Raw genomic sequence first — 15,196 nt, forward strand, 5'->3', positions numbered from 1 at the left:
AACCAGTTTTAAAATTGTCATGTAAAAGAGACCACCGCAAAAGCAGCAAGACCATGAAATGTTAATTGTGACATACGTGTCATGATTTTCATGTTATGACTAGTCATTTATGCTCGTCATACAGTCAAGTTAAGCTATACCGAAATTGGTTTCGATACAGTTATCGAAACGGGCAAGAGAGATGAAAGTCTTAGGCAGCTAGCTAGCTAGGTAGATACGCTTAAACTTGCAGAAGCTCGCTAATAAGTGCTTCGCATATAAAGGACTCCGGTGCGCGTAATCGAACCTCCGACCTCCGAATCGTGGATGCGAGGCGTTAACTACAAAGCCACGAAGACGCGCCTCCTCCAAAGTTCAAACGGCAAGCTATTTATACCTACCACTTCCCCCTGGCGAGGGGCATCTCGGGGGAACTACTATTGTGTTTTCAGCATTACCAGCGAGATGGCGCAATGTGCGCTTGTCGCCTAAAGGTAGCATATACAGTACCTCTATTGTCGCCAGGTTGTCAACACGCGGTGCACGCTCTCATCTCCCACGCCTACTTAGGCCCCTGGAGAGGGGACGCTCCGCGAGCGCTATCTTATCTCGCGGCGGGGACAATCATACATTTACTGGAACAGTTCTGTTGTATTTACCGGGCGCACATTGGTCACTGCACTCGTAGCACAGTGTTCGTGTGACAGTGAAGTAACAACAAAGATGCTTATTCGCGTTCATCTGTACCTGCCAGGACGTTTCGCGCGTCATTTTTGTGTGAGAAACACAGGGCCCGTTTTGATCTGCTTGCTATTCTTCGTGCGACCTTCCAATTTGTTGCTATCTCGTTCACTGTTTCACCATTGAGGCAAAGCTTTGACATTTCTTGCTCACTGTCGCGCCCAAACACTCTATAAATGCTTCGACGTACAGCTACCGGAAACAACGTGCCATATATAATGCACTGCTTTCTATCTCTTCTGCGGAAACATTTCCATTGGAGGAAGGCGGGGAGAGAGGAACTGTTATGTGTAATTTATGTCTGCGTTTGGATTCCATCTTGTTCGCACAGCCACTATTCAACGCAAGTCTTTCTCGTTGACTACACTGCAACCGTATTTTCAATATGCGCAACCTAATCTCAGGACATGATTGACAGCATTTCACCTTCTCTGCAGAGAAAAAAGTAATTATTAGAGCGGTATATATGTATTGTAGCCTTTGTGTTCGCTTTGAGGAACACTAAATTCTTCGTCCACAAACTGTGGATGATTGCGTCAAATCTGGTTGGTTATAAAAAAGGAATTGAAGAACGGAAGACTTGCAGTAATAAAACCAGTAAAAATATCCTCTGAGGCGGGCCTATTTCAAAACAAGAACCTACGCAATGCTGTTTTTTTATTTGACAAGCGTAAACCTCAGAACAATCAAGAGAAATGGGAGGAAGACCATAATTAGACATTATACCATAAGCAAGCGTGGACTAAGTCTGCACTTCTGAAGTTCTTCATCACTGGCACACTTCGTTCTGTTGCTTCTTGTTATAGAATGTCAAAAAGGACTCTGGCCTTTTGTCTTTGGGGAGGGGTAAGACATCTTCTTGCAAAAAAATTTCTTCAGGTAAATCGTGGTGTCTACTCGTGGTACTGGCTAGTCCTCCGACGCGACCACGCTACCCTTAATGTTCTTAGCAACAACAATATTATAGGAAATGAAAATGAGAACAAACTCTAACATAAAAATTACCTGCGCTTAAAAATAAACGCCCCTGAAAGAAAATATTTTTGTGAAAAGAAATTGCATTACATGTATTGAACCACCATTACAACTGCATGTGGCTCATGCAACGCTAACAATAGCTTATGTCACCAAAATGCTTCACAATTAAAAACAGCAGGCGATGTCCACATCAAACTTTTCGTAGCTTCGCTGCGCACAATAGCACAGGTGACATCAGAATTATCAGAAAAACTAAATGGGGCAAAGTAATTTGCCTTTGTTTATAACGATAGCCGGTTCTCAAGGCTACAAGGATGGTGTATGGTAAAACTTTATTTCGTCAGAAAGCAACTGCAGACGATTCCGTGTTAGATGGCCATCGACGCAAGGTTGGCGGCGACCTGTGTGGCCCGCTCCAAGACGCTTACGACTGGGTCTGAGCTGGTCGACACGGCCTACCAGTGCTCAAGAGAAAAGCACGCATAATGTCTACGGACGATGGCACTATGCTACATTCCCAAAGTATGTGATCATATTGCCACGTTCCATTTCCCAAGTTTTTGTTATCAACCCAAACCACCACACGATTCTGAGCGCAAACCGCGCCTGCATTTTTCTAGAAGGTTCCGGACTGTAGTAGATCATTTCGATAAGATCACGCCCACTGTGCGAACGGTACAGATCGTTCTGGAACCTACGCCACCGCCAGCGATAACGCTAGAACATTCGACGGCAAGAGTATAAATGCCGACGTGCTTCGCCGCCTGTCAGTTGTTGATCGAAGGCCGACGCTGCGTTCGCCGCTATCAGTCCGAGACTGCTATCTGTGCAAGACTGCTGCTGTAATTAGACTTTAACTTTACCGGGCACAGGTTCGCCCAAATAAACAGTTAAATTACAACACGAAGTTTCCTGTCTTCGGCCACGTCACGACCTCGTGACATCTGGTGGAGGTGCTGCTTCGTTCATGTACCGGACGCTCCCGTCAAGCCGTGAACCCAGCCCCCGTCGCGGAGAAGACACCGACGCCAACCAAGAGCAGCGAACAAGCCGCCGACAGCAAGGTCTCCCACCGGAGTACGGCCATCTACAAGACAAGGCGCGGAAGACCAAGACCATGACCTCGACTGCAGCGACAATGACAACCGGAGCGTCCCAGCCCGCGATCGTCATTCATCAACCCAGGGAACCACCAACGTTTCATGGCTCATCGTTTGAAGACCCGGAAACCTGGCTAGAAACATACGACCGCGTGGCCGCCCTCAACCACTGGGACAACGAAGAAAAGCTCCGTCGTGTGTACTTCTACCTGGAAGACACCGCAAAGACCTGGCTAGAGAATCGGGCGTCCACGCTCCGAACGTGGGATGTCTTCTGCGGCGCATTTCTGCAAACGTTCGCGAGCGTCGCTCGCAAAGAGAGGGCCGCTGCTCTACTCGAGACCCGGGTTCAGCTACCAAATGAAAAGGTTGGAATTTTCACAGAGGAGATGACCCGCCTATTCCGTCACGCTGACCCAGACATGCCTGAGGAAAAGAAAGTTCGTTTCCTCATGCGAGGGGTCAAACAGGAGCTCTTCGCGGGACTGATGAGAAATCCACCGAACACCGTCCAAGAATTTGTATCCGAGGCGACCACTATCTAAAAAACCCTGGACATGCGAACCAGACAGTATAATCGTCGCCTGTCTCCAGAATGCGCTGCTGCTCGAGCCAGTGACTCCGACGACCTGCGTGAAACGATCCGAGCGATCGTGCGGGAAGAGCTGCGCAAACTGTTGCCTTCGGCGCAGCCTCAAGTGGATTCGATCGCGGACATTGTGCGAGAAGAAGTCCGGCAATCGCTTCAAATTCCCCACGCACCGCTGCCCGAGCCGGAAGCTATGAGCTACGCCGCTGCACTGCGCCACAACGCTCCTCCCCGTCCACGCCAAAACGCCGCCCCATCGCACTTCCGTCGACAGGCGCCACCGCCGCCACCACCCCCACCGACGTCATACCGTACGCCAGCAGCCCAGCGCAGTGCACCGAGGAAGACTGACGTCTGGCGCACCCTTGACCATCGTCCACTCTGCTACCACTGCGGCGAGGCCGGACACACATACCGCCGTTGCCATTACCGACAGATGGGACTGCGTGGCTTCGCCGTCAATGCACCGCGTCCACAGCCAGGAGAACGACCACGTGACATCGCCGACTACCTGACAGGAACTTGGTGGACACCACGAAGCCCTTCGCGTTCGCCGTCGCCCAGCCGCCGCACGTCACCGCACCACCGGCAGTACTCTGGCCCAACGCGGGGCCGGTCTCCTAGCCCGTATCCGGGAAACTAAGGGCAGCAACCGGTGGAGGTGCGGTTGCTGTGCGACGAACTACCAAAGATCCTCCGACGACGACGACGCCGCGACGGAGCTTTCCGAACACAACGCCAAACAGGCAAAGCCCTGACGGCGAAAGCTCACTTACCGAAGGTGGCCTGACGACGCAACATGGAAGCAGCGGAACAAGCCGACGCAGCCGTGACCCGACGCCACGCCGTAACTGTAATGCGAGACGGCGAACTAGCGACCTCGACGTTCTTATCGACGGCCACAGTGTGACCGCTCTCGTCGATACTGGAGCCGACTATTCTGTCATCAGTAAGTCGTTCGCCGCGAAGTTAAAGAAAGTTAGGACAGCTTGGAAAGGCCCTGAAATCCGCATAGCCGGAGGCCATCTCGTAACGCCTGCAGAAATCTGCACAGCGAGAGTCACCATTAACGGCCGTATTTATCCTACAGACTTCGTAGTCCTACAGCGTTGCTCAAGAGATGTCATCCTTGGCATGGACTTCTTATGCCTCCATGGTGCTGTCATCAACCTAAAAACAAAGTCGATAACGTTATCCACAGAAGAAGCACTACCGCCGCGCACGCCGTCAGAACACCATGCCTTGAATGTGCTGGAAGAACAAGTCACCATTCCGCCTCGCTCAAGCATCATTATTTCAGTCGGCGCTCCTAAATCACCTGACTTGGAAGGCGTCGTTGAAGGCAGTCAGCATCTGTTGGTCACCCGAAACATTTGCGTCGCAAGAGGAATTGCAGAGCTGCGGGGAGGCAAAGCAACGGTTATGCTCACGAATTTCAGCAATGAGTACAAACATGTGAACAAAGGAACAACGGTCGCATACATCGAAGGAATTGTCGAAGCCACCAGTGCTTTCGCCCTCGCCGATTCTGCGGAACCTGCTCAGAGGAACCAAGCCCCTCCCATAGCTTTCGACGTCAATTCCAGACTTCCGAACGATAAGCAAGACCAGCTCAAGGCCCTGCTCCTGCAATACGAAGATTGCTTTTCGTCGTCATCGAAAATTCGGCAGACCCCAATCACGAAACATCGCATCATAACCGAAGAAAATGCCAGACCACTCCGTCAGAGTCCGTACAGGGTTTCGACGCGAGAACGTGAGGCCATGAAGAGACAAGTTGATGAAATGCTGCGAGATGACATTATCCAGCCGTCCAAGAGTCCATGGGCATCCCCCGTGGTGTTAGTGAAGAAAAAGGATGGGACCCTACGTTTCTGCGTCGATTATCGCCGCCTGAACAAAATCACAAGAAAGGACGTGTATCCTCTCCCACGAATAGACGACGCACTTGATCGGCTCCATAACGCCAAGTACTTTTCGTCAATGGACCTCAAGACTGGCTATTGGCAAATCGAAGTCGACGAAAGAGACCGAGAGAAGACGGCGTTTATAACACCGGACGGCCTCTTCGAGTTTAAGGTGATGCCCTTCGGCCTTTGCTCAGCGCCTGCAACTTTTCAACGCGTTATGGATACAGTACTGGCAGGATTGAAGTGGCAGACTTGCCTTGTTTACTTGGACGACGTCGTCGTGTTTTCCTCGAGTTTCGACGAGCATCTTCGGCGCCTTGGAGCTGTAGTTCAAGCCATCAAGACTTCGGGACTCACACTGAAGCCAGAAAAGTGCAGATTTGCGTATGAGGAGCTCTTGTTTCTGGGGCACGTTATCAGCAAGTCTGGAGTTCGTCCCGATCCACGGAAAACAGCCGCCATCGCCAACTTCCCGCTGCCCACTGACAAGAAAGCCGTGCGCCGATTTCTGGGCCTGTGTGCCTATTATAGGCGGTTCGTGAAAAACTTCGCCCGCATCGCCGATCCTCTCACTAACCTTACCAAGGCCGACGTGGAGTTTAAGTGGGAAACGCCGCAGGAACACGCTTTCCAGGAGCTTAAACATCGCCTCCAGGCGCCTCCGTTACTTGCCCATTTCGACGAATTCGCCGAGACAGAAATACATACTGACGCAAGCAGCGTAGGTCTTGGCGCCGTTCTTGTGCAGAGGACTGACGGACTTGAAAGGGTTATTAGTTACGCCAGCCGATCGCTATCCAAAGCAGAAGCAAATTATTCCACAACAGAAAAGGAGTGCCTCGCTATCATCTGGGCTACGTCGAAATTTCGCCCCTACCTCTACGGCAGACCCTTCAAAGTTGTGAGCGACCACCACGCATTGTGTTGGCTAGCCACCTTGAAGGACCCTTCAGGTCGCCTCGCACGATGGAGCCTGAGACTTCAAGAATATGACATTACTGTCATTTACAAGTCCGGCAAAAAACACTCCGACGCCGACTGTCTCTCTCGTGCGCTTGTCGACCAACCGCTACCCGACGACCCGGATGACGACTACTTCTTAGGAACGATAACTACCGACGACTTCGCTGAACGACAGAGGGCCGACCCGGAACTTAAGACCCTAATAGAATACCTCGAAGGCAGGACCGCCGAAGTCCCGAAGGTATTCAAGCGCGCACTTGCGTCGTTCTTTCTACGAAACGGTCTTCTACAAAAGAAAAACTTTTCACCGCTTCGAGCTAAGTACCTCCTTGTGGTGCCTTCAGCTCTGCGACCAGAACTCCTGCAGGCCCTGCACGACGATCCGACGGCAGGGCACCTCGGCGTTTCTCGCACGCTCGCGAGGATACAAGAAAGATACTACTGGCCACGTCTTACCACCGACGTCACTCGTTATGTGAGAACATGCCGGGACTGTCAGCGACGCAAGACACCGCCGACAAGGCCAGCGGGACTTCTGCAGCCAATTGATCCACCTTGCCGACCTTTCCAGCAGATTGGTATGGACCTACTGGGGCCGTTCCCGACGTCGGTTTTCGGAAACAAGTGGATCGTGGTAGCTACCGACTACCTCACCCGCTACGCCGAGACAAAAGCCTTGCCAAAAGGCAGTGCATCCGAGGTAGCTAAGTTCTTCGTGGAAAATATCGTCCTACGTCACGGCGCCCCGGAGGTCCTTATCACCGACAGAGGAACGGCATTCACTGCCGGCCTAACTCAAGCGATCTTGGCATACAGCCAAACAAACCACCGCCGGACGACAGCGTACCACCCACAGACCAACGGCCTCACCAAGCGGCTTAACAAGACGATCGCCGACATGCTGTCAATGTACGTCGATGTCGAACACAAGACGTGGGACGCCATTCTTCCGTATGTGACCTTCGCACACAACACGGCGGTGCAGGAGACGACGCAGATATCTCCATACAAATTGGTCTACGGAAGGAGCCCGGCAACGACGCTCGATGCCATGTTACCCAACGTCACCGACAAAGAAAACCTCGATGTGAGCGAGTACCTTCAACGCGCCGAAGAAGCCTGACAACTTGCTCGTCTCCGTATCAAGAATCAACAGACAACCGACAGCCACCGTTACAACCTTCGACGACGCTTCGTGGAATACCAGCCCGGTGAACGTGTTTGGGTGTGGACGCCAATACGCCGACGTGGACTAAGTGAAAAGCTTCTGCGACGGTACTTCGGACCGTCCAGGGTGGTTCGACGTCTCGGCCCACTTGATTACGAGGTTGTCCCCGACGGCATCACGAACTCTCAACGACGCCGATCGCGACCTGAAGTCGTCCATGTCGCGCGCCTCAAGCCGTTTCATGCGCGTTAACAAACTGAACCAGTTTTTTTTTTGTATTATTGTTGTATCGTAACTTATTCATTGTACTTTCTTGCATTATTATTGTACTTTAATCTTTAGTTAAAGCATCGGGACGATGCCTTTTTTGAGAGGGGGGCAATGCCACGTTCCATTTCCCAAGTTTTTGTTATCATCCCAAAACACCACACGATTCTCAGCGCAAACCGCGCCTGCAGTTTTCTAGAAAGTTCCGGACTGTAGTAGATCATTTCGATAAGATCACGCCCACTGTGCGAACGGTACAGATTGTTGTGGAACCTACGCCACCGCCAGCGATAACGCTAGAACATTCGACGGCAAGAGTATAAATGCCGACGCGCTTCGCCGCCTGTCAGTTGTTGATCAAAGGCCGACGCTGCGTTCGTCGCTATCAGTCCGAGACTGCTATCTGTGCAAGACTGCTGCTGTAATTAGACTTTCCCTTTACCGGGCACAGGTTCGCCCAAATAAACAGTTAAATTACAACACGAAGCTTCCTGTCTTCGGCCACGTCACGACCTCGTGACAATATGTTGCCACAGCCTGGCACCATTTGCATTGCGGCTTTCTCTCCTCCGGGTGCATTTTGATAAACACGTAAGGGTTGGGAAAAAATCGCGTCTGCAGTTTTTTTCAGACGCATTCCTGCGCCTTTGTCAACCACTTGTGTGGGGGCAAATAAAACCTCCGCTCTAGTTTATAATGATTCGTTATCTCATGAAAGGACACCAGCCAATCCCTCGCGGACCTCCCCAAAACTGGCAGCTCACCTACCCGGCTGACGAAACCTCGAGCATTCAGGTGAGCCGCCTCGTTCCCAGGGTTCCCAGAGTGTGCTGGTACCCAGCCAATTTCTATTTCTCAAAGTTCTAGTCTCATGGCTCAACGCGGAAATTATGTGGTGGTCGCCAATATTCTGCCCCTCGCAAGATTTCGGATGGCTGTCTTTGAATCACTGAGAATCAAGTCCGACTGCGAATTATATAGCTAGCGGTATTGCCGCTTCGTCTGCAGTCTCTGGAGAGCGCGTTTAGACCGATTCAGAGGCCAACAAGCGTCCCCGCCTGTCCACCACCACAATAACAAAAGCGTGTTTGTCATTATATTCCGCGACATCTGTATAGACTGCCGCGTTGTACTCGCCGTACTGAACGTGTAAAGCTCTGGCTCTTGCCTGCCTACGCTGCTTATGGTGAATCGGATGCAACGTTTTGGGCAATGGTTTTATAAACAGAGCCTTATGTAACTCTCGCGACACGTGAATTTTAGTCTCCCCAGTGGGAGCCTCCGCTCTAATTCCAATTCTTCCCAATATGATCTTGCCCGTTTTGTTTGTCGAAAGCCTAGCGTGCTGCATCACCAGATGCGCCTCCCATAAGTCGTCCAGGGTGTTGTACACCCCTAGTTTTAACAGCCTCTCTGTAGGTGCGTTGTTAGGACACCCAGGCGCAGCCTTGTAAGCTTTCCGAATGAAAGCCTCGACCTTGCCTTTTTCTGCAGAATCCAACTTCATATAAGGTGTCGCGTAAGTAATCCTGCTGAGCACAAATATCTGTACCAGCTTACAGAGTTCTTTTTATTTGATCCCTCTCTTACGGTTAGCGATCCTCCTGATTAGCCTGACAGTATAGCATTGACTGTTTCCTTTGATATCGTGCCCATACCACATTTGTTTCTGCAAACATTACCTGCAGTTAGAATGTGGCAGGCAGTATACATTTTGTAAGTGCTTGATGAAACACTGTTAGAACATCTTGAATAAGCTATTACGCTTTGTGTGGACAATAAGTTTGTATGAACAGTTGTGTTCTCTGAACACACCTGCTGAGTAAGGATTTCTTTATGTGAAGTACGAGAATTGCGCGAGTAAGTGTTCGTCAGTGTGCCTATGTTTACAGCTTTGTTATTGTGCACAAATTCATGGCGACAGCTGTTATACGACAGCAGACGTGTAAGAAGCGTCATACATGGTGAAAACCTCTCTATGAAAGCCTTTAGTGGTAGCAGAAAAAAATACTCACGCTTACCCACAGTAACAAGCAAAGTCTATCCAAAGACATAGAAAATAATGGCGGAGTTGCTTCTAATGTTCCACGCTAGCACAGAGACACGAGAGGAGCAAATTGTATTCATTTGTCTTGCACAATTGTATAACTGACACTGAAACTAGAATAATATTTAGTCAATCGTGGCTTAGGATAAAATTAAATGAGACGTGTTTCTTTCTTTTACTCACCTCGACTGTAGTAACTCGCAGGGTCAAGCCTTCGAGCTTGTCTGTAAACTCTTTTTCTGCAAGCTGGGTGTAATTGACAAAGTATGCGAGGCCATTCACTGGGTGCCACGTGGCTACCTTTTAAAAAGAAAGAAAAAAACGAACTGAGTGCCAAAGAACACCGAAACGAACAGTCATCATTACCCATGCGTTGCCGGCAGTGCTCTAATAATCTCTCGGGTTCAGTGTCCCAAAACAGTCATAACATTAGGAGAGACGCCGTAGCGGAGGGCTCTGGAAATTTTAACCACCGGGATTTCTTTAGCGTGCACCTAAATCTAATTACGTGGGTCTGGAACTTTTTCACCTCAATCGAAAATGCGGCCGCCGTGGTCCAGATTCTACGCCACCGCGTTTGGGTCAGCATTCGTGCGCCATAACCACAAGACTATTGGGGCAGGGCTCGGTATCCCATGCAATTTCGTTTCAATATATAGGCCTATATGTGAACACTGAAAACGATGAAAATATTTTCAGCTGTCATAATTAAATATATATGATGCAATTAGTCACATTAAATTCAGAGATAATATTTTAATAATTAGGCTTTGTGGTGGACGCTAGCGTCTGGTTAAAAGTACGAAAATGTAACCTTAGTTTGGCTGTACTGAATAATCAATACCTAAGACACTCAAAGAATCAAAATAAGTACTACTCTGATAATGAACTGTTGCGAACTTCCACAACGATACCGACAAACTAACCATGCTTAAGATCAATTTGTTCGCTTGACCTTGAGCGTACTCACAAAATTGCCCAGACTACCTTCAAATAATATGATAGGTTATTCTACGGCTGTTCTGTAGTTGGAGGTGGCAATAATGGTACGGAATTGCCTGACACTTTCAAGTTGTATTGGTACTTGATTTGACGTGAACACCATTAAAAGTCACAATATTATATATATATATATATATATATATATATATATATATATATATATATATATATATATATATATATATATATATATATATATATAGCTCTAAAGTAACAATCCTATAAAGCATGTAAAAAACGTTTAGCGCAAAATAGTACCTTCACAGTTTATCACACGCTCTAAAAATCAACAATATTCCCGGGACATCCACCACGATGCTTCGCAGCTTAGTTCCCCTTGCCGTGGTCCAACGGCGACGCTTCGTTACACCAAACACACACCCAAGCATGCACTTCATCTTAAACTTACATTTTTTCTGCTCATCATTCAGCCAGCATGCTTTTCACGGGACTTTTTAATAGCCAACTGACCACAGTATTCAATATTAGGAATACTAACAATAATAACAATCAAATATAATAACAATTAACAAAGATAAGCAACTCCCGTGTTTTGCATTTAAGGGCTGCTACATCAAACACGCGGCCTAACGACTTTTCGCAAGCGCTCCAGCCCAAACTTGAATGTTTTCATGCCATCTTTTTTGTAGTAATAAGCATGTTAACGACGTGCACATGTGTGACCAGTCTCAAGCAATTTTTCCGTGAAGCACCACACCCGCTCACCATGCGTTAAAACATAGCTGTTGAACAAAAATATTATCGAAGAATCGGTGTCTATATTGCGACGTTTCAGACATTCCGGAGATAAGCAGTTATGTGTTTCTTTTCAAAACCTGACGTCTAATCCTCTTCAGAAATTAGCAATACAGTAGATATACAGACAATGCTTTCTATCAAATAAAAATGCTAGCTGGCTTTCTTCTGAAACAACCACCTCCCGCCACCCGCTCTAGCTTCATTCAACCTATCCTACCGGCCCATGGAGAGGGAAAATGAGCCTTGCCCCCACGAAGTGGGAGGCAGGAAATAGCACCACTTTTCTGTATTCATTTTTGAGCAAATCACTCTTTATAAAGCCCGCCAGCTCGTGTGAGTTTTAGACTCAAATGTCAGCATAAATAGGTTCATTGGCCAAACGTGTAAATGTCAACACGTGAATGTACAACTCCTGATTCTAAAGTTTGTTTTTTTATTATAACTATTTAACACTAAGTAGACAGCTCACCTTTATCATTCCTTTCGACTTAAGTTCAATGACGTCCATGTAGAAGTCCTCGCGAATTCCACGGTGTTCGATGCGTACGTCGCCCGTCAATCCCCTAATTGTTGTCTGCATTAGAATAAATAGACAAAACACTTATTATATTTCTAGCATAATTACATGTATGACTCAGCTCGACAACAATCATGAACACCTACATATATGACTATTAAACGGACGAAAATTGCGGCCTTGGTGGAAGCTTTCCAATATAGCCCTTTCATGGTACACAGGCTGCATCTTTATTAAAAAACCAGAAGCTTTAACCGCTCTCTTTTTATCGCTAGGTAGATGCTTATGGATGCCACTATTCGCTATGCAATCGTAAACCGCGTTCGTAGATTCTATAAACTATACGAAGGTTGTAATTTTTCTGGCCGCATCTCTGCAACGTGTCAGGCCTTATTTGGTTTGAAAGCAGCGCTATACATTTCACTGTTAATTCTAACAGGTCCTCAAGCCGCGCTTCCAGTAGTGCGAGTATTGTTTTGTTTTATATGCTGTGTAGCTATTCAGGGCTTCAAGGAATAAAAACATGGTCGAAGTTCCTGGATAGCTTTACTGACAATATTGCTTGTATTTTCTGAACGCAGTAATTTATACCGCACCAACAACGCCAAATACACTCGCACTGGCTTTTTTTGGGGGGGGAGGGGGGGGCGAGGGGAGGGGAGAAAATGCTTCAAACACCCTAATATGTTTCACTTTACTGAACGTTGCAAGTGAACCGCCATATTCACTATACTTGACGTCAACTCTCTGTGGCAGCACAGCCAAAGCTACGTGGACGGGGCTTCTGAAGATATGTTACTACGCCAAGTAGTCGTTTTTGTGCCATTTCGGTTTTGGTTTCGCAAGCGCATCCAACGTGTACTTTTAGCACGACCACCATGCAATAAATCTGAATTTCTTTAGAAATTGAGAGGAAATAAACGAAATGTTAATTTTTAAGGAAAAAAACACGAAGCTTGTTTGAAGCGTTGAGGTGTATTTCAGAAACAAACAAAAAGAAGTACGGCCGAGCAGGTACAATGGCGGATTAAAACAATGCAAAGCCAAGAAACCATTTCCTAAACTGCAGTGCATACTTGGTCGGCATCATTGTTTCTCTTCTTTTAGAGACGCAAGAATTTTCTGGAGGTGCTCACAATATTTTTTACGGAACGCTAAGGCAGCAACGTGAAGCAGAAATGTTGGCCCCGATCGGTCATGAGCGGGCGTCTGACGTTCGTAAATCCAAGTGGGTGAAATGCAATCTCTATTCGGCCGAAAACGTTGTTTTCACACATTCAACAGGATAATATTGTTACGTAAAAATGAGACGAGGCGTCTCTATTCAGAATCTTTATTGACACTGATGCGTGTAGCATCGACTAAGATTGAGGACAGCCCGCACAACCGACAAAACACTTTCTCGTTGTCGTCTTCTGACCGCTGATATGTCAGCTACTTAGCATTACCCCCCCCCCTCCCTCCAGTGGTAAAGGCGCTGTCTCGGTGCATGTTGTTTACGGTCTTCAGTAGGCAGGTGGTAAGGTTTTAGTCTGCTGACGGGCACAACATCACAAAGTGTGGTTGCAGATGCAGGAATGATCTCACAGGTGTCATCGGTTACCTGGCGGATGATACGGTAAGGACTCATGTAGCGCCAAAACTACTTCTCTGATAAGCCGACTCGACGAACTGGGCACCACGGGAGAACGAGAGAACCAGGTGAGAAGCGAATGTCAACATGCCGGCTGTCGTAGATGGCTTCCTGGGTGGCTTGCGAAGCCGAAGGTCTAAAGTGGGCGATCTGACGTGCGTGGTCGGCACGAGCAATAACATCGCGTGCATCTTGGGTTGATGGCGTTGTAGTGGTTGGAAGTAGGGTGTCGAGTCGCAACGTCTGATCACGGCCATTGAGTAAATAAAAAAGTGAATTACCCTTCGTGTCGTTGCGCGAAGAATTGTACGCGATGGGCACGTGAGGTTGCGCCAGGTCCCAGTCATGGTGGTTGAAGGACACATACATCACGAGCATATCCGTGAAGGTGCGATTTAGACGTTCGGTAAGGCCATTTGTTTGAGGATGGTAGGAAGTGGTCAACTTGTGCTCCGTCGAGGAAGAGCGCAGAAGATCGACGATTACTCGGGACAAAAATGTGCGGCCGCGATTGGTGAGTAGCTAACGTGGTTGCTTGGGTGAGTTCGTAGGACATGATTCACAGAAAAAAAACTATCTGTCTCCTTCTTTTCTTGTATCTTGTTATCGGCGCTGTTTTTTATGTGAATCCGTGAGTAATTGGTGAGGAGCACCATGGTGTTGGATGACATCGTGGAGAAAAAAGTCTGAAACGTCAGTAGCGGTGCTGGTGGGGAGCGCTCGAGTGCTGACATACCTTGCCGTGTAGTCTATAGCAACGGCGACCCACTTGTTGCTCGATTTCGACTCGCGAAAAGGAACGAGAAGATCTATGCCAACAAGGAAGAAATGTTCGGTTGGGATTGAGATCGGTTGAAGAAGTCTTGCGGGGGGTGTAGTAGGTCACTTCCTACGGTGTAATTTATCGCATGAGGACACGTAACGGTGAACGGACCTGGCGAGACCACGCCAAAAGAAGCGGTGAGCACACGGTCGTACGTCCGAGATGCACCCAGATGACCAGCAGTTGGTTCATCATGAAGCTCGTGCAGCACGGTTGATAGCAAATGTTTTGGCACGACAAGAACGAGCTCAGGGCCATCTGGCTGGAGGCTACGAAGGTACAGCGTGTCATTCAGGAGGACGTACATGCAAAGCGACATGTCATTCGGATCAGAATCAAGACGGTCAATAAGTTGTCGCAGAGAAGCATCACGACGTTGTTCATCCCGAATCTGAAGAAACTGGGACATTGACATGACGCTGAGGCTAGGCTCGATGTCCGACTCGTCAGGCTGATCAACAATTAAGGTAGCGAGATAAGTAATCGGCGTCCAGATGAAGACGTCCAGACTTGTAAGCAACCGAGTAGGAATACTCCTGTAGGCGTAATTCCCAACGGCCAGTCGGGTCTTTCAGAGAAGAAAGCCACCACAACGCGTGATGATCTGTGATGACACGGAAAGGGTGGCCATACAAGTATGGACGGAATTTCAAAACCACCCAGACAAGGGCGAGACATTCCCGTTCTGTTATAGAGTAGTTGCGTTCAGACTTTGAAAGC

General features: G+C 48.3%; 1 protein-coding gene across 2 annotated transcripts in view; it reads right to left on the minus strand.

Annotated features, from left to right (window-relative positions):
* The window catches only part of LOC119174230 (glutamate receptor ionotropic, kainate 2), a 74,010-nt gene that overhangs the window by 23,190 nt on the left and 35,624 nt on the right, over positions 1 to 15,196 (minus strand). For both annotated transcript variants that reach the window (XM_075895947.1, XM_037425060.2), the window contains exons 8-9: positions 11,973 to 12,077; positions 9,926 to 10,042 (exon numbers count right to left, since the gene is read on the minus strand). In XM_075895947.1, the coding sequence (XP_075752062.1) occupies positions 9,926 to 10,042; positions 11,973 to 12,077 (222 nt within the window). The remainder of the gene's footprint in view (positions 1 to 9,925; positions 10,043 to 11,972; positions 12,078 to 15,196) is intronic.

The sequence above is a fragment of the Rhipicephalus microplus genome, chromosome 5 (genome assembly GCF_043290135.1).
Source record: "Rhipicephalus microplus isolate Deutch F79 chromosome 5, USDA_Rmic, whole genome shotgun sequence".
Taxonomy (NCBI): domain Eukaryota; kingdom Metazoa; phylum Arthropoda; class Arachnida; order Ixodida; family Ixodidae; genus Rhipicephalus; species Rhipicephalus microplus.